General features: G+C 44.1%; 1 protein-coding gene across 5 annotated transcripts in view; it reads right to left on the bottom strand.

Annotated features, from left to right (window-relative positions):
- Nucleotides 1-18,812, bottom strand: part of LOC110522208 (protein FAM184A) — a 163,519-nt gene that overhangs the window by 68,999 nt on the left and 75,708 nt on the right. For all 5 annotated transcript variants that reach the window (XM_021600410.2, XM_021600412.2, XM_021600411.2 and 2 more), the window contains 4 exons: nt 16,309-17,163; nt 13,140-13,275; nt 2,917-3,098; nt 1,480-1,665 (listed from right to left, as the gene is read on the bottom strand). In XM_021600410.2, coding sequence (XP_021456085.2) covers nt 1,480-1,665; nt 2,917-3,098; nt 13,140-13,275; nt 16,309-17,163 — 1,359 coding nt within the window. The remainder of the gene's footprint in view (nt 1-1,479; nt 1,666-2,916; nt 3,099-13,139; nt 13,276-16,308; nt 17,164-18,812) is intronic.

The raw sequence follows: 18,812 nt of genomic DNA, 5'->3' as shown, positions 1-18,812 counted from the left end.
ACATTTTGATAAGCCTATTGTAAAAATAGGGATCTTGTATCAGTCGTAAGGGCGTGACATCAGCAGAAGGCAAGGCAGGTTGACGTGCTCAGAGCGTAGATTTATTTACAGGTCTTGGTGATCCAATGGTGAAAGTGCCAAATCACACAAAACATACAAGTAGATTGACCAAATATACACAGGCAATATCCCAAAAAGAAATAGCATCTGCCTCTGGCTCCACCTGTCCTATCTGAACGGACACAGGTAGAGGGCAAGACTGTACAGCCTCCCGTTGAAAAACCAAATGGAACCTGTCTAACAGGAACTCTTTCAGGACCATACAATTACCCAATTGGCAATTACAATACACTGGTTCTACAATGTAAAAGGTCATTTCCACATACATTGCTACATTCGTCTTAATCAAACTGAATGATTATTAATGATATTTCAACACCGTGCATACATGGAATAATCCTTTTCGCTTATTCAACATTCTGACTCCAAAGCGTGGAACGCAGGCCACGTAGCCTATTTCAATCCTCTCTTTCTATATTTTGACGTTTGCGCTGCACCCTATCCTATGAGTGTACAGCCAATCAGCAATCTGTTCGCTAGATCTTCACCCGACCTGTGTTGACTGACAGTTTGCTGGTCCAATCAGAGCGCCGAGTGTACGTTTCACTAGCCAATCTGTTGCAGGCTTTTTTTGCAAGGGAGATGCTGCGGCTACTGTCTCTGGCTGCGTGGAGAGTAATCCACGTAGACTCTGTGCCACAAAACGAGTGACAGAACATTACAAAACCTGGCCAGATAATTTCAAGTCATCAGTCTCAAGTCAAAGTCGAGTCCCGAGTCTTGAGGCTCCAAGTCTAAGTAAAGTCTCAAGTTCTTTTCTTTTAAGTCGAGTCACAAGTCATCAAATTTGTGACTTGAGTCAGACTCAACCCAAGTCATGTGACAAGAGTCCACAAAATTGGTCTGGACTCTTTCCTAATAGGAGGGTATGGAGCAGTCCCGACCCAGAATAGACCTTTCTCTTATCCCCACATTCAATTAGTGTAAGGCAATCATTGTTTCAACTGTTGTTCTTTAGTTTTTATTTATTTCACTAGGCAAGTCAGTTAAGAACAAATTCTTATTTACAATGATGGCCCAGGACAAAACACACATCGGGACAAGAGAGACAACACATGAGTCTTACTGTTTTAGTCTTGCTGTTGGATCCGGTGTAACTTGTTCATTAGGGTGGTTGTAATGTCAATTGCAGAATCTATTACTGTAAGCCCAGTCCATTTGATATTCATAGCAATAGCCAAATCATAGCAAAACATGGCTTGGAGGTGAAATGATCATAGATGCAGTGTACTGCCGTGTATGTTCAGCCCATCCCATTGCAGCAGTGTGTAGCTGCGGTTTCACCGCAGTGTGTGTGTGTGTTGCGTAGATACAGTGTTGTGTTACTGGAGGTTATGTGTGTGTGTGTGTGTAACTCACGGCCAGTAGCCGGCTCTTCTCCTTCTCGGCAGTAGTCTGTGTGTTCTCCAGGGTGGTCCGGTGTTTTTTCGACAGCTCCTCCAGCGCCCGGGTCTGTGACTCTTTGAAGTGGGCGGCGTCGTCCTCGTATTTGGCACGCATGTTCACCATCTCTTTCTCATACACCTGCTTCTCCTCCCGTAGAGTCTGATGGAACAACACACACAGAGACAACACCATGACTGTCAGCCCTATGTGTTTATCTAAGATGCTTGATTCTAGTTGAATTAAAACCAGCTGTGAGCAGAATGCTAAGCTCATTACGGTCTTATTTACATTCCCTTGGTAATTTGAGTGAGCATCTATTTGAGTCAGTCACACACAGGCAACACATGAACGGCTGCTCCGCTTTTCAGTCTCGCTGTCTGTCGGTGTGTTGTTGTGGCAAGAAGGTGACAGCCTAAAGATGCTTCAAATCCACTCTGACACATTCAGAGAGAGAGAGAGAGAGAGGGGCGCACTTCTCAGAATGCCAGCAGCCCAGTAGATCTGAAAAATGTACTCACGCCTCCGTTCCCATCAAGTTGTCATCGTAACACCTAACTCAAGGCTATGGTAATGTGAAACAGGACAGCGATTTCCTGGGAACTGGAGAGGTGAGCACATCGCTCTCCGTTTTTTAGGCTACAGCATTGCAGTGAAAGTGACTGGGGGGAATTGTCATTAAGACACACCAATGTCAACACAACACTATCCCTGTCTTGAGAGCATATTACATATTCAGAACGGCATATGGTGAAAGATTCAACGGTGCATTTTACCATAATGAAAATGCAGAATGGGATATAAATCTTGCTTGACATTTACAGGGGAACTGCAGTTTGTCTTCTGCGCTACGGTTCGTAAATAATGTGACCTTTTTGGACGTTCTTTTTTAAAAGGTTGTTCAAATTTGACTCGCTCAGCAGCATTTTGTGAGTTCAGAGGCAATGCAAATTTCAGGGCTCTGTAACTCCTGAGAGCAAGGGGGGACTTTCCAAGGAGCAAGCTAAATTCTTAGTCGTAAAATATTTTTTGGGTTGTTGTGTACTCTGACATCAATAATTGAAGTTAAATGCTATTTTACAACCAGAAAGCATGGCTTAGAGCAAAATGGTGACTGTATTGGAAGAAATGGCTAATAGCTGAGATATAACAAAGCAAACTGTGATGCAAAAGTGATGTCTATTTATACCAAAAAAAACGTAGTCTTTGCTAAATCAAAGTACTCAGCTAAACGTTAACAAAAGTGCAATTTTTAGTAACTTCTCTTTCCAAGATGTTGAGTTTTGTGAATTAAACATGGAGGAGTGGATTTAGGCACTGCAACAGCTGGTGCAGAATAACAGTCTGTCCTCAAACAACTCAAGGATCCAGAGAGGCAGATATATAGTTCCCTCCACCACACTGAACACTCACCTTCTCCAGGGATAGAATCTGTTGTCTCTGCCTGTCGTCTAGTGCGTGGGTCTTGTTCTGGAGGGCCCCGCGTTCCTCCTCTAGACGGATCACCTTGTCCTTCAGACGAGACTTCTCAGACTCCAGGTCCCGGATGGCTGCCTCGTGGGTCATCTGAGTGGCCTGCAGGCTGCCAATGTGACCTGGCAAGGAGGGAGATGGAGAGAGAGGGAGAATGAGAAACAGTCCAGCCAGACAGTGTTATTACAGTGGGGCAAAAAAGTATTTAGTCAGCCACCAATTGTGCAAGTTCTCCCACTTAAAAAGATGAGAGAGGCCTGTAATTTTCATCATAGATACATTTCAACTATGACAGACAAAATTAGAAAAAAAATCCAGAAAATCACATTGTAGGATTTTTTATTAATTTATTTGCAAATTATGGTGGAAAATAAGTATTTGGTCAATAACAAAAGTTTATCTCAATACTTTGTTATATACCCTTTGTTGGCAATGACAGAGGTCAAACGTTTTCTGTAAGTCTTCACACACTGTTGCTGGTATTTTGGCCCATTCCTCCATTTATTTATTTATTTTTATTTCACCTTTATTTAACCAGGTAGGCAAGTTGAGAACAAGTTCTCATTTACAATTGCGAACTGGCCAAGATAAAGCAAAGCAGTTCGACACATACAACGACACAGAGTTACACATGGAGTAAAACAAACATACAGTCAATAATACAGTATAAACAAGTCTATATACGATGTGAGCAAATGACGTGTAAAGGTAAAGGTAAAGGCAAAAAAAGGCCATGGTGGCAAAGTAAATACAATATAGCAAGTAAAACACTGGAATGGTAGATTTGCAGTGGAAGAATGTGCAAAGTAGAAATAAAAATAATGGGGTGCAAAGGAGCAAAATAAATAAATAAATAAAATAAATACAGTAGGGAAAGAGGTAGTTGTTTGGGCTAAATTATAGGTGAGATACAGTGCCTTGCGAAAGTATTCGGCCCCCTTGAACTTTGCGACCTTTTGCCACATTTCAGGCTTCAAACATAAAGATATAAAACTGTATTTTTTTGTGAAGAATCAACAACAAGTGGGACACAATCATGAAGTGTAACGACATTTATTAGATATTTCAAACTTTTTTAACAAATCAAAAACTGAAAAATTGGGCGTGCAAAATTATTCAGCCCCTTTACTTTCAGTGCAGCAAACTCTCTCCAGAAGTTCAGTGAGGATCTCTGAATGATCCAATGTTGACCTAAATGACTAATGAGGATAAATACAATCCACCTGTGTGTAATCAAGTCTCCGTATAAATGCACCTGCACTGTGATAGTCTCAGAGGTCCGTTAAAAGCGCAGAGAGCATCATGAAGAACAAGGAACACACCAGGCAGGTCCGAGATACTGTTGTGAAGAAGTTTAAAGCCAGATTTGGATACAAAAAGATTTCCCAAGCTTTAAACATCCCAAGGAGCACTGTGCAAGCGATAATATTGAAATGGAAGGAGTATCAGACCACTGCAAATCTACCAAGACCTGGCCGTCCCTCTAAACTTTCAGCTCATACAAGGAGAAGACTGAGATGCAGCCAAGAGGCCCATGATCACTCTGGATGAACTGCAGAGATCTACAGCTGAGGTGGGAGACTCTGTCCATAGGACAACAATCACTCGTATATTGCACAAATCTGGCCTTTATGGAAGAGTGGCAAGAAGAAAGACATTTCTTAAAGATATCCATAAAAAGTGTCGTTTAAAGTTTGCCACAAGACACCTGGGAGACACACCAAACATGTGGAAGAAGGTGCTCTGGTCAGATGAAACCAAAATTGCACTTTTTGGCAACAATGCAAAACGTTATGTTTGGCGTAAAAGCAACACAGCTGAACACACCATCCCCACTGTCAAACATGGTGGTGGCAGCATCATGGTTTGGGCCTGCTTTTCTTCAGCAGGGACAGGGAAGATGGTTAAAATTGATGGGAAGATGGATGGAGCCAAATACAGGACCATTCTGGAAGAAAACCTGATGGAGTCTGCAAAAGACCTGAGACTGGGACGGAGATTTGTCTTCCAACAAGACAATGATCCAAAACATAAAGCAAAATCTACAATGGAATGGTTCAAAAATAAACATATCCAGGTGTTAGAATGGCCAAGTCAAAGTCCAGACCTGAATCCAATCGAGAATCTGTGGAAAGAACTGAAAACTGCTGTTCACAAATGCTCTCCATCCAACCTCACTGAGCTCGAGCTGTTTTGCAAGGAGGAATGGGAAAAAATGTCAGTCTCTCGATGTGCAAAACTGATAGAGACATACCCCAAGCGACTTACAGCTGTAATCGCAGCAAAAGGTGGCGCTACAAAGTATTAACTTAAGGGGGCTGAATAATTTTGCACGCCCAATTTTTCAGTTTTTGATTTGTTAAAAAAGTTTGAAATATCCAATAAATGTCGTTCCACTTCATGATTGTGTCCCACTTGTTGTTGATTCTTCACAAAAAAATACAGTTTTATATCTTTATGTTTGAAGCCTGAAATGTGGCAAAAGGTCGCAAAGTTCAAGGGGGCCGAATACTTTCGCAAGGCACTGTATGTACAGGTGCAGTAATCTGTGAGCTGCTCTGACAGTTGGTGCTTAAAGCTAGTGAGGGAGATAAGTGTTTCCAGTTTCAGAGATTTTTGTAGTTCGTTCCAGTCATTGGCAGCAGAGAACTGGAAGGAGAGGCGGCCAAAGAAAGAATTGGTTTTGGGGGTGACCAGAGATATATACCTGCTGGAGCGCGTGTTACAGGTGGGTGATGCTATGGTGACCAGCGAGCTGAGATAAGGGGGGACTTTACCTAGAAGGGTCTTGTAGATGACATGGAGCCAGTGGGTTTGGCGACGAGTATGAAGCGAGGGCCAGTCAACGAGAGCGTACAGGTCGCAATGGTGGGTAATATATGGGGCTTTGGTGACAAAACGGATTGCACTGTGATAGACTGCATCCAATTTGTTGAGTAGGGTATTGGAGGCTATTTTGTAAATGACATCGCCGAAGTCGAGGATTGGTAGGATGGTCAGTTTTACAGGGCTATGTTTGGCAGCATGAGTGAAGGATGCTTTGTTGCGAAATAGGAAGCCAATTCTAGATTTAACTTTGGATTGGAGATGTTTGATGTGGGTCTGGAAGGAGAGTTTACAGTCTAACCAGACACCTAGGTATTTGTAGTTGTCCACGTATTCTAAGTCAGAGCCGTCCATAGTAGTGATGTTGGACAGGCGGGCAGGTCCAGGCAGCGATCGGTTGAAGAGCATGCATTTAGTTTTACTTGTATTTAAGAGCAATTGGAGGCCACGAAAGGAGAGTTGTATGGCATTGAAGCTTGCCTGGAGGGTTGTTCACACAGTGTCCAAAGAAGGGCCAGAAGAATACAGAATGGTGTCGTCTGCGTAGAGGTGGATCAGAGACTCACCAGCAGCAAGAGCGACATCATTGATGTATACAGAGAAGAGAGTCGGTCCAAGAACTGAACCCTGTGGCACCCCCATAGAGACTGCCAGAGGTCCGGACAGCAGACCCTCTGATTTGACACACTGAACTCTATTAAAGAAGTAGTTGGTGAACAAGGCGAGGCAATCATTTGAGAAACCAAGGCTGTCGAGTCTGCCGATGAGGATGTGGTGATTGACAGAGTCGAAAGCCTTGGCCAGATCAATGAATACGGCTGCACAGTAATGTTTCTTATCGATGGCGGTTAAGATATCGTTTAGGACCTTGAGCGTGGCTGAGGTGCACCCATGACCAGCTCTGAAACCAGATTGCATAGCAGAGAAGGTATGGTGAGATTCGAAATGGTCGGTAATCTGTTTGTTGACTTGGCTTGCGAAGACCTTGCAGGAAGCAAATTTCTGCTTGAGAAAGCTAGCCTTTGGCTTTTCTAACTGCCTGTGTATAATGGTTTCTAGCTTCCCTGAACAGCTGCATATCACGGGGGCTGTTCGATGCTAATGCAGAACGCCATTGGATGTTTTTGTGTTGGTTAAGGGTGGTCAGGTCTGGGGAGAACCAAGGGCTATATCTGTTCCTGGTTCTAAATTTCTTGAATGGGGCATGCATTTTTAAGATGGTTAGGAAGGCATTTTAAAACAAATAACCAGGCATCCTCTACTGACGGGATGAGATCAATATCCTTCCAGGATACCCCGGCCAGGTCGATTAGAAAGGCCTGCTCGCTGAAGTGTTTCAGGGAGCGTTTGACAGTGATGAGTGGAGGTCGTTTGACCGCTGACCCATTACGGATGCAGGTAATGAGGCAGTGATCGCTGAGATCTTGGTTGAAAACAGCAGAGGTGTATTTAGAGGGCAAGTTGGTTAGGATGATATCTATGAGGGTGCCCGTGTTTAAGGCTTTGGGGAGGTACCTGGTAGGTTCATTGATAATTTGTGTGAGATTGAGGGCATCAAGTTTAGATTGTAGGATGGCTGGGGTGTTAAGCATGTTCCAGTTTAGGTCGCCTAGCAGCACAAGCTCTGAAGATATATGGGGGGCAATCAGTTCACATATGGTGTCCAGAGCACAGCTGGGGGCAGAGGGTGGTCTATAGCAGGCGGCAACGGTGAGAGACTTGTTTTAGAGAGGTGGATTTTTAAAAGTAGAAGTTCAAATTGTTTGGGTACAGACCTGGATAGTAGGACAGAACTCTGCAGGCTATCTTTGCAGTAGATTGCAACACCGCCCCCTTTGGCAGTTCTATCTTGTCTGAAAATGTTGTAGTTTGGGATGAAAATTTCAGAATTTTTGGTGGTCTTCCTAAGCCAGGATTCAGACACAGCTAGAACATCCGGGCTGGCAGAGTGTACTAAAGCAGTGAATAAAACAAACTTAGGGAGGAGGCTTCTAATGTTAACATGCATGAAACCAAGGCTATTACGGTTACAGAAGTCATCAAAAGAGAGAGCCTGGGGAATAGGAGTGGAGCTAGGCACTGCAGGGCCTGGATTCACCTCTACATCGCCAGAGAAACAGAGGAGGAGTAGGATAAGGGTACGGCTAAAAGCAATAAGAATTGGTCGTCTAGAACGTCTGGAACAGAGAGTAAAAGGAGGTTTCTGGGGGCGATAAAATAGCTTCAAGGTATAATATACAGACAAAGATATGGTAGGATGTGAATACAGTGGAGGTAAACCTAGGTATTGAGTGATGATTAGAGAGATATTGTCTCTAGAAACATCATTGAAACCAGGAGATGTCATCGCATGTGTGGGTGGTGGAACTAATAGGTTGGATAAGGTATTGTGAGCAGGACTAGAGGCTCTAAAGTGAAATAAGCCAATAAACACTAACCAGAACAGCAATGGACAAGGCATATTGACATTAAGGAGAGGCATGCTTAGTCGAGTGATCAAAAGGGTCCAGTGAGTAGTGAGGTTGGTTGGGGTCACGGCGATTTAGACAGATAGCCGGGCCATCGGTAGTAAGCTAGCATAGGATGGAGGTCTGTCATTAGCCACCTCGTGCGTTTCCGTCGGTAGGATTAGTGGGGTTCCGTGTGGTAGAGGGGATGAATCCAATTCGCAAAAAACAAACAATAGATATAGTTATAGAGGCCCAAGAAAAATAAAAATAAAAAAATAAAATAAAAAAATTGTCCAATAGGTCTATTCAGATAGCAGCCGATAAGACAGCTAACGGTTAGCGGACCGCAGATGGGCATTCAGGTAACGTCGCGATGGAGGAGCCAGCCGGATAACTCCCTCGGGTAGATAACGTCGGTAGTCCAGTTGTGAAGGCCTGGTGGGGCTCCGCGTTGGCAGTAAAACAGGTCCGGATAGGTGATTGTAGCCCAGGAGTGACTGATGGAACTCTTCAGCTGGCTAGCTCCGGAATAATTGATGTTTGCTCCGGAATCGACGAAAGCCGATAATTACACAGGTAGCAGCTAGCTAGCTGCGAGATCCAGGTATAAATGTCCAGAGTTAGCGGTTGAAATCCGGGGACATGGAGAGAGAAATAGGTCCGGTATGTTTCGGTCCGAGCCACGCCGTACAAAACTGGCGATAGATTTTCGAGCTAAAGGATAGCTGATGACCACAAACCGTGGTTAGCTGAATACTAACGATTAGCCAGTAAAGCAGCTAACTAGCTTCTGATTAGCTTCAGGCTAGCTTCTGGCTAGCTTCTGGATTAGCTTCTGGCTAGCTTCTGGTTAGCTTCTGGTTAGCTTCTATGGAGGATTACAGATTTGGGGTAAATAATCATTTGTATTTTTTTATTTTATATAAATTGGTGAAGCGGGTTGCAGGAGAGTGTTTTGAAGATGAGTTTATTGAAAATAAAAAATATATATATAAAAAGGTATGCGAAGAAAGTTGTAAATATATATATATATATATATATATATATATATATATACGGGACACGACAAGAGGAGGACAAAAGACGTCTGAACTGCTATGCCATCTTGGAGCAAAAAAAAAAGGGTGCAGATCTCCTCTAGAGCAGTGATGTTTTGGGGCTGTTGCTGGGCAACACGGACTTTCAACTCCCTCCTATATGGGGTTGAGATCTGGAGACTGGCTAGGCCACTCCAGGACCTTGAAATGCTTCTTACGAAGCCACTCCTTCGTTACCCGGGCGGTGTGTTTGGGATCATTGTCATGCTGAAAGACCCAGCCACGTTTCATCTTCAATGCCCTTGCTGATGGAAGGAGGTTTTCACTCAAAATCTCACGATACATGGCCCCATTCATTCTTTCCTTTACACGGATCAGTCGTCCTGGTCCCTTTGCAGAAAAACAGCCCCAAAGTATGATGTTTCTACACCCCTGCTTCACAGTAGGTATGGTGTTCTTTGGATGCAACTCAGCATTATTTGTCCTCCAAACACGACGAGTTGAGTTTTTACCAAAATTTTTTATTTTGGTTTCATCTGACCATATGACATTCTCCCAATCTGCTTCTGGATCATCAAAATGCTCTCTAGCAAACTTCAGACGGGCCTGGACATGTACTGGCTTAATTAAGCAGGGGGACACGTCTGGCACTGCAAGATTTGAGTCCCTGGTGGCGTAGTGTGTTACTGATGGAAGACTTTGTTACTGTGCTCCCAGCTCTCTGCAGGTCATTCACTAGGTCCCCCCGTGTGGTTCTGGGATTTTTGCTCACCGGTCTTGTGATCATTTTGACCCCACGGGGTGAAATCTTGCGTGGAGCCCCAGATCGAGGGAGATTATCAGTGGTCTTGTATGTCTTCCATTTCCTAATAATTGCTCCCACAGTTGATTTCTTCAAACCAAGCTGCTTACCTATTGCAGATTCAGTCTTCCCAGCCTGGTGCAGGTCTACAATTTTGTTTCTGGTGTCCTTTGACAGCTCTTTGGTCTTGGCCATAGTGGAGTTTGGAGTGTGACTGTTTGAGGTTGTGGACAGGTGTCTTTTATACTGATAACAACTTCAAACAGGTGCCATTAATACAGGTAACAAGTGGAGGACAGAGGAGCCTCTTAAAGAAGAAGTTACAGGTATGTGAGAGCCAGAAATCTTGCTTGTTTGTAGGTGACCAAATACTTGTTTTCCACCATAATTTGCAAATAAATTCATAAAAAATCCTACAATGTGATTTTTTTTATCTCGTTTTATCTGTCTTAGTTGAAGTGTACCTATGATGAAAATTACAGGCCTCTTTCATCTTTTTAAGTGGGAGAACTTGCACAATTGGTGGCTGACTAAATACTTTTTTGACCCACTGTATACTGGACAAAAAATATAGACATTATATAGACAACATGAAACAATTTCAAAGATTTCACTGAGTTACAGTTCATATGAGTCAAATGAAATGAATTCATTAGGCCCTAATATATGGATTTCACATGACTGGGAATACAGATATGGGCCTCACAATGGGCCTCAGGACCTCGTCATGGTAATTTTGTGCATTCAAATTGCCATTGATAAAATGTAATTGTGTTCGTTGTCTGTAGCTTATACCACAACGTATTTTATGTTTATTTTATGTTTATATATATATATATTATTTTGTACATTTTCGTAATATCCAAATCAAATCAAATTTTATTAGACACATACGCCGAATACAACAGGTGTAGTAGACCTTGTTGACAGTGAAATGCTTACTTACGAGCCCCTAACCAACAATACAGTTTTTAAAAATACAGATAGAATAAGAAATAAAAACAACAAGTAATTAAGGAGCAGCAGTAAAATAACAATAGCGAGATTATAAGGGGGGAGCAATGCAAATAGTCTGGGTAGCCATTTGATTAGGTGTTCAGGAGTCATGTCTTGGTCTACGACTTGGGTGGCTGGAGTCTTTGACAATTTTTAGGGCCTTCCTCTGACACCGACTGGTATAGAGGTCCTGGATGGTAGTAAGCTTGGCCCCAGTGATGTACTGGGCCGTATGCACTACCCTCTGTAGTGCCTTGCGGTCGGAGGCCGAGCAGTTGCCATACCAGGCTCTCGATAGTGCAGCAGTAGAACCTTTTGAGGATCTGAGGACCCATGCCAAATCTTTTCAGTCTCCTGAGGGGGAATAGGTTTTGTCGTTGCCCTCTTCATGACTGTCTAGGTGTGCATGGACCATGTTAGTCTGTTGGTGATGTGGACACCAAGGAACTTAAAGCTCTCAACCTGAGAGTTGTTTAGCTCGTCTGGTAGGCTCGTAGCACTGGGCAGCTCTCGGCTGCCACATCCAATGAGCGTCAGAGCCGGTCTAGTACGATTCAATCTTAGTCCTGTATTGACACTTTGCCTGTTTGATGGTTCGTCGGAGGGCATAGCAGGATTTCTTATTAGATTCCGGGTTAGAGTCCAGCTCCTTGAAAGCGGCAGCTCTAGCCTTTAGCTCAGTGCGGATGTTGCCTGTAATCCACGGCTTCTGGTTGGGGTATGTCCGTACGGTCACTGTGGGGACGACATCGTCGATGCACTTATTGATGAAGCCAATGACTGATGTGGTGTACTCCTCAATGCCATCGGGGGAATTCCAGAACATATTTCATTCTGTGTTAGCAAAACAGTCCTGTAGCTTAGCATCTGCTTCATCTGACCACTTTTTTATTGATCTAGTCACTGGTGCTTCCTGCATTAATTTTTGCCTCTAAGCAGGAATCAGGAGGATATAATTATGGTCAGACCTGCCAAATGGAGGGCGAGGGAGAGGTTTGTATGCATCTCTGTGTGTGGAGTAAAGGTGGTCCAGAGTTTTTTCCCCTCAGGTTGCACATTTAACATGCTGATAGAAATTTGGTAAAAACGGATTTAAGTTTCTCTGTATTAAAGTCCCCAGCTACTAGCAGCGCCGCCTCTGGGTTAACGTTTCTTGTTTGCTTGTGGCAGAATACAGATCATTCAATGCTGTCTAGTGCCAGCCTCTGACTGTGGTGGTACATAAACAGCTACGAAAAATAGTTTATCATAAGATACTCTACCTCAGGCGAGCAATAGCTCGAGACTTCCTTAGATATCGTGCACCAGCTGTTATTTACAAAAATACATAGTCCACATAGTTACAGTCTTGTCCCATCGCTGCAACTCCCGCACTGTTTCTTGACACACTGCTCGCTTAACCCGGAAGCCAGCCGCACCAACGTGTCGGAGGAAACACCATACTGTACACCTGGTGACCATGTCAGCATGCATGCGTCCGGCCCGCCACAGGAGTCGCTAGAGCGCGATGGGACAAGGACATCCCGGCCAAACCCTCCCCTAATCCGGACAACGCTGGGCCAATTGTGCGCCGCCTCATGGGTCTCCCGGTCGCGGCCGCTGTGACACAGCCTGGGATCGAACCCGGATCTGTAGTGCCTTAGACTGCTGCGCCACTCGGGAGGCAAAGGCTGGGCAAAGGCTGGTCAATTTGAACCAACATTATTTCATGACTTGCTGAGATACTGTATACATAGACGTCAATATTGGTGGGAATCATGTAGGACCAAGAGTGCAGTAGGCCACTATTCACTCGTGTTTTTCAGGTAGTGTAGTACTGTGGGTTGTAACAGAGAGAGCATGAAGGAGGAGAAGCGGGTGCATAGTCTGTCAGTAGGAGGAGGAAAAGAAAAGAGGAGTAGGGAGAGAGTGCAGTAGGGTGTATACTGCCAGTAACAGAGGGAGGAGGGGGGAGAGAGAGACGAGGGGAAGAGAAGGAGAGTGCAGCGTTTACCGCTAGGGTTAAGAACTTTAATAGAGAGGAGGTGGGGAGGAGGGTGGCATGCAACTCACTGGCTTTGAGGAGGATCTCTGTGGCCTGCTGCTGCACACGATCTCTGGTGGCCTCCAGCTCGCACTCGGCCTCCTTCTGTCGGATCTCCACGATCTCGGCATCCTGCGTCACCTCGTCCAGCTGTTTGCTCAAGTCCTGGAGCACAGACACAGAGCACAGGTTAGCCTACACTACCGAGGCACAGACACACCTACTGTAGCACAGGGCCAACTCACTGTGTTCATTCACTCTCCCTAAACAATGATACAGTATATATGACTCACTCACTCATACTCTCTAATTATCACTTAACTTTCTCTCTTTCTTTCTCCTTCTCTCTTATCACCATCACTCTCTTTTTTAATTCCTGCATTTTCACTCTCTGTAAAGATGTAGATAGAATAACCACTTTTCATTCTTAATTGGACAGCGTTTACAGCATAATGCATGTTGTCTACTGCTCTCAAGGACTCGTTCCTTATGAAATAATACATCGGATTGGCCATGAAATAGGCACTTAGCTTTACATTTCCCATGGGAATAAAGCCCATTTGCAAGTGGTGTTCTAATAAATATCTTGACTCGTTTGGCGGATTTTTTTTTTTAAATCTGAAAAATCTGTATGGAGGAGTCGATGTCCTTTAAATTAATAGATTAAGGGACTACATTTCCTCAAGCAAGAATCTATTTCACTAACGGAATATCTGGGTGTTAACCACAAAAGTCTTGCCCAAAATCTATTTGATGATAAGATGGAGTATCTTAAGAGCCAAATGTAGACTACTTTTACAGCCCGGCTTTCTTTCTCCAAATTGTCTGCCATTCACTAGGCCTAAATTACGTCTGCATTCTTTGTAGATGGACACAACATTTAGCTACAGTGAAATAAACATCTGGAAGTGAGTGAAACAGGGGGATGCATTTTGATTGTCTAGTATGGTGTGATTTCCTATTCTGATTGGTCCGTGGGGTGTGATATTTCCCTGATGTGCAGGTGTGTGTGCAATGAGCTGTTTAGGGAAAGAGGACATGCTTTAATCGCTCTCTCAGTTTGTTTTGTTTCTCTTAATGAAAAATGCAATTGTGGTGGCATGGCTGATATCATCGTGTCACACCTGCCTTCCTGATAAGCAGTAGGCACCCATCTCATACTAAACTGACTGGATGGGCTCCTGGGAGCTATCCATATAACACAGTCTGATAAATTAGCTAGCTAACAAAGACCCACCAATACATGTTACGGGGACTAGGTCTTTGGTTTACTGAAAGGGAATATCTATAGTAACCAGTATTATTAAATTACAATTAAATCATACTGGGATTTTCAGGATTATCACTCAGGTAATTGCCAAAATAAAGGAAACACTTCCTGTATGAATTAAGCAATTAAAATCACATCATGCTTAGGGTCAAGTGTAGAAAGTTGCTCATTATTTTGGCTACCATGGCTAGAAGAGATCTCAGTGACTTTGAAAGAGGGGTTTCATAGGAGCATAGGGGGTTTAAAGAGCGTGTGTGTCTCAGTCAACAGAGCTCAACTTAACTGAATACTTATAGGACATTCTGGTGCGGCGCCTGAGACATCGTTTTCCACCGCCATCAAGAAAACACCAAATGATGGAATTTCTTGTGGAAGAATGGAGTCGAATCCCTCCAACAGAGTTTCAGACACTTGTAGACTCTATGCCAAGGCGCATTGAAGCTGTTCTGGCAGCTTGTGGTGGCCCAATGCCCAATAAAGACACTATGTTGGTGTGTCCTTTATTTTGGCAGTTACCTGTATTAAATGCTTTCTGGGCTAAACGAAAGATTACCGTAATAATACAACATCAACGCTAGCTACATATCTTCTACTATGAAGTGGACATGTGTATCTCTTTAAAACTTGTTGAGGATAGGGGGCAGTATTTTCACTTTGGATGAATTGCGTGCCCATAGTGAACTGTATCCTACTCTGTCCTAGATTGCTAATATATGCATATTATTTTTACTATTGGAAAGAAAACACTCTGAAGTTTCTAAAACTGTTTGAATTATGTCTGTGAGTATAACAGAACTCATAGGGCAGGCAATCTTCCAAACAAGAAGTGAAATTCTGAATGTGGGGCAACTTTGACGTCATCGCCCCTTCCTTTCCCAACAAGATATGGATCTGGTAGCACTTCCTACGCCTTCCACTAGATGTCCTCATTCAGTAGAAAGTGGAATGGAGCATTTGCTGTGAACTTTGACCGAATGGGAGGGGAAATAGTCAGTGTCCCGACAGAATGCCATTTTCCTGTGGCGCATTTCTCTTTGGCTGCAGCTGAAAACGTATGAGCCGGTTGGAACGTTATTGGATATATATGATAATAACATCCTGAAGATTTTTATTTATTTGTTTTTTTTTTGAATGTTTTTTTGAATTTTTTATTTTACCCCTCTTTCTCCCCAATTTCGTGGTATCCAATTGTTGTAGTAGCTACTATCTTGTCTCATTGCTACAACTCCCGTACGGGCTCGGGAGAGACGAAGGCTGAAGGGAATGCGTCCTGTCTCAGATTATTGATATGTTAGGCTTTTTCCGTAACGTTTTTAAAAAATCTGACACAGCGGTTGCATTAAGAACCAGTGTATCTTTAATTATATGTAGAACATGTATCTTTAGTCAAAGTTTATGATGAGTATTTCTGTTATCTGGCGTAGCTTTCTATAATTCCTCCGGATATTTTGGAGGCAGTTCTGAACATGGCGTCAATGTAAACCCGGATTTGTGGATATAAATATGCATATTACCGAACAAAACATAAATGTATTGTGTAACATGTCATATGAGTGTCATCTGATGAAGATTTTCAAAAGGTCAGTGATTCATTTTATCTCTAATCCTGCTTTTGTGACTCTATCTTTGGCTGGAAAAAATGGCTGCGTTTTCCCTTTGATTTGGTGGTGGTCTAACATAAATATATGTTGTGTTTTCGCTGTAAAACATTTTAAAAATCGGACATGATGGGTATCTTTCATTTGAGGTATTGGACTTGTTATTCTAAAGAATATTTTTGAATTCCCTGCGCCACCTTTTCAGCTGAATGGGGGGGTGGAGTTCCCTTAGGGGAACTCCTTGCCATAACAGGTTTTAAGACTAATAGCTTTGGGGCCTTTCATTGGGACATTTAAGCCACAGAGGGGTATCTCCACAGCCTATCTTACCTTGATGTTGCTCTCGGTTGCAGTGAGCGAGGCCTGCAACTTGTGGGACTTCTCCCTGTGTTCCCGCGCCTCCTCCTGCACCCTCTGCAGCTCGGAGCGCAGCTTCCCCAGGGTCTTCTGCAGCGCTGCCTCCTGCATGTGGAACTCCCTCCGCAGCTCCGCCTCAGTCTTCTTCCAGGCCTGCAGGTTGTCTGCGGTGAGCTGCTGCGTGCGCTTCATGGCCTCTAGCTCGCGCTCGTAGAAGGCCTGAGCCTTGTTGAGCTTGGCCTCGTACTCCTCCACCAGCCTCTTCTTGTCCCCCTTCACCTCCTCCACGCGCTCCGACAGGGACTCCACCTCCGCCTTGTGCAGCTGGCCCAGTTTCTCCTGGTCCTTGCTGTGGTTCTGGTTCTGGCTCTGGTGGCTGCGGAGCAGCTCCGACACCTCCTGCCGATGGTTGGCCTTCAGCTCTTCCAGCACCAGCTTCTTCTCCTGCTCAAACTGGGCCTGTGCTGTGCCGAAGAAGCGCAGTTTCTCCTCGAACGAGCGGCGCATCTCCTCCACCTCGCGGGACATGGTGACAACACGCTGTGTGTGCTGCGCCTCGGTGCACAGCTGCATGTCCTCCACGCGCTGCCGGTAGGTCTCAAACTCTGCGAGGGCCTGGCGCTTCATGCGCTCATGCAGCTCCATGGACTCCTCCATGGACTGGATGCGCTGCTTCAGATCCATCTCGTCACTGATTTTGCCCTTGTACTGCATGATCTTCTCCCGCGTCTCCGACAGGATCTGCTGCACCTCCTCCTCGTGCGCCTCCTTCAGTATCTGGATGGCCGCCTCGTGCTCGTCGTTCTTGGTGTTGAGGGCGTAGATCACCTGGGGAGGCAGGAAGAAAATTAGAATGGGAGACCGGATAGAACAAACGCATATCCAATGGCTTTGAACGAGTGCTGGAGATGTCCCTCAGCAAAAAACCTGTATGGTGACGTGTTAGCAGGCATCTCCGGATCAGGTGATAAAAAAGCCTTAATGTACATCAGCAAGAAAGTTCAAGCTTTGTACGATGATATGATGGCATTGCCCTGAAAATAAAAGGTTTATCAATACATTAACTGTCTGACAGCAGTCATAAAACACTTATGAGACGCATGATTGACAGTGGAGTGACTGGCTGACCTTTACTCCCCCAAAATTACTTCCAACTGAAAGCCCGGATAATCTGACTACAAAGTGATTTTGGGAGAAAATGAGTTTTACATTTACAGTTTAAGAGCCATGAGAAATGTCCCCTAATCTAATCCTCCCCCTACTGATCCAGGGTGTTTGCTCCGGGCTGCTGCCCTACGGAATAAGGCTATTTGTTTTCTCACCAGATACACACATCCAATAATTCATCATGCTGAACAGTTGAATAATCCTCGTTTACTTAGTACAAAAGCCTGTCATCACAATAAGATAGAAAAAAGAAAAAGAAAATGCCCTTTTCTGAGAATTATATCCATATTTTGTACACCAGGGTGAAAACATGGGAAGGATTGTGAAGTTCTTAAATGTGTCTCCAACTTGCCAGTGTTTTTGATATGCAATTTTTTTTATAATACGTTGAAACAGACTTATTTTGTTATCACTCTTAAGATGGTCTGTTACAGCTCTTCATCAAATGATAGTAAATGCAACACATTGTACCCAACCGGGTAGGACAACATTTTTATCAAAGGTTTATTCAAGAAAATACAAAACCACCAGGGATTCCTGGCTTCCCATTGTAACCTCCCCTGCAATCTTTCAATCACATTCTCGTGTCTCAAAGGAGATAAGAGGCCTATGCAGCAGTATCTCAGCTCAATACCCATTATAGACCTTAGGCCTAATCATATCCATCCTCTAGATAAAATAATAATGTCCTCGTTGAAATGCATTTTAGGGGAATGAAAGGACCCCAGCTTGTGAAGTTCCTCACAAGCGATGAGGGGCTGAGTCAGAATTCATTTCCATAATTGTTTTGACAAATGATTAGGGGAAAAAGCTAAAAGTTCTGGGCCTATCTGGTGTTAGCGCGGCAATCTAGCCAGCCACATGTAAAGAGAGAGATAGAGGGAGAGATAAAGAGGGAGGGAGTGAGAGAGAGATGGATGGATAGAGAGTGAGAGAGAGAGAGAGCGGTCTGTGGTCCCATGGTCTCAGCGGGTGAGATGGCTTTGGCAGAGAACCGTGACGTGGTGTCATCATTCCATAATGGATTCTCCCCTCCATTTGACCTGAGAGGAACCCAGGACTACCTCCCATATAGCCTCCATCAATTTTATCTCTTTCACGCAGCCAGGCACGGCTCAGCACCGTCAGCTCCTGCAGCAAGGACCCTACAGCCATTTAGTAGAGCCAAGGGCTTTGGAATGAGCTTACTCAGCATTCTTGCAGGATTCTCTTCCAAAAAGAGAGCGAGAGATGAACTGACTTAGGCGTATGTGTTCTGTTTCAAATAGAACGCAAACGAAATGCACTGACAAGAGTGAAACAAATCAACG

This window comes from Oncorhynchus mykiss, chromosome 4, assembly GCF_013265735.2.
Source record: "Oncorhynchus mykiss isolate Arlee chromosome 4, USDA_OmykA_1.1, whole genome shotgun sequence".
NCBI classification, from domain to species: Eukaryota; Metazoa; Chordata; class Actinopteri; order Salmoniformes; family Salmonidae; genus Oncorhynchus; species Oncorhynchus mykiss.
Note: the sequence above shows the minus strand (reverse complement) of the source record. Positions and strands in the feature narration are given on the sequence as shown.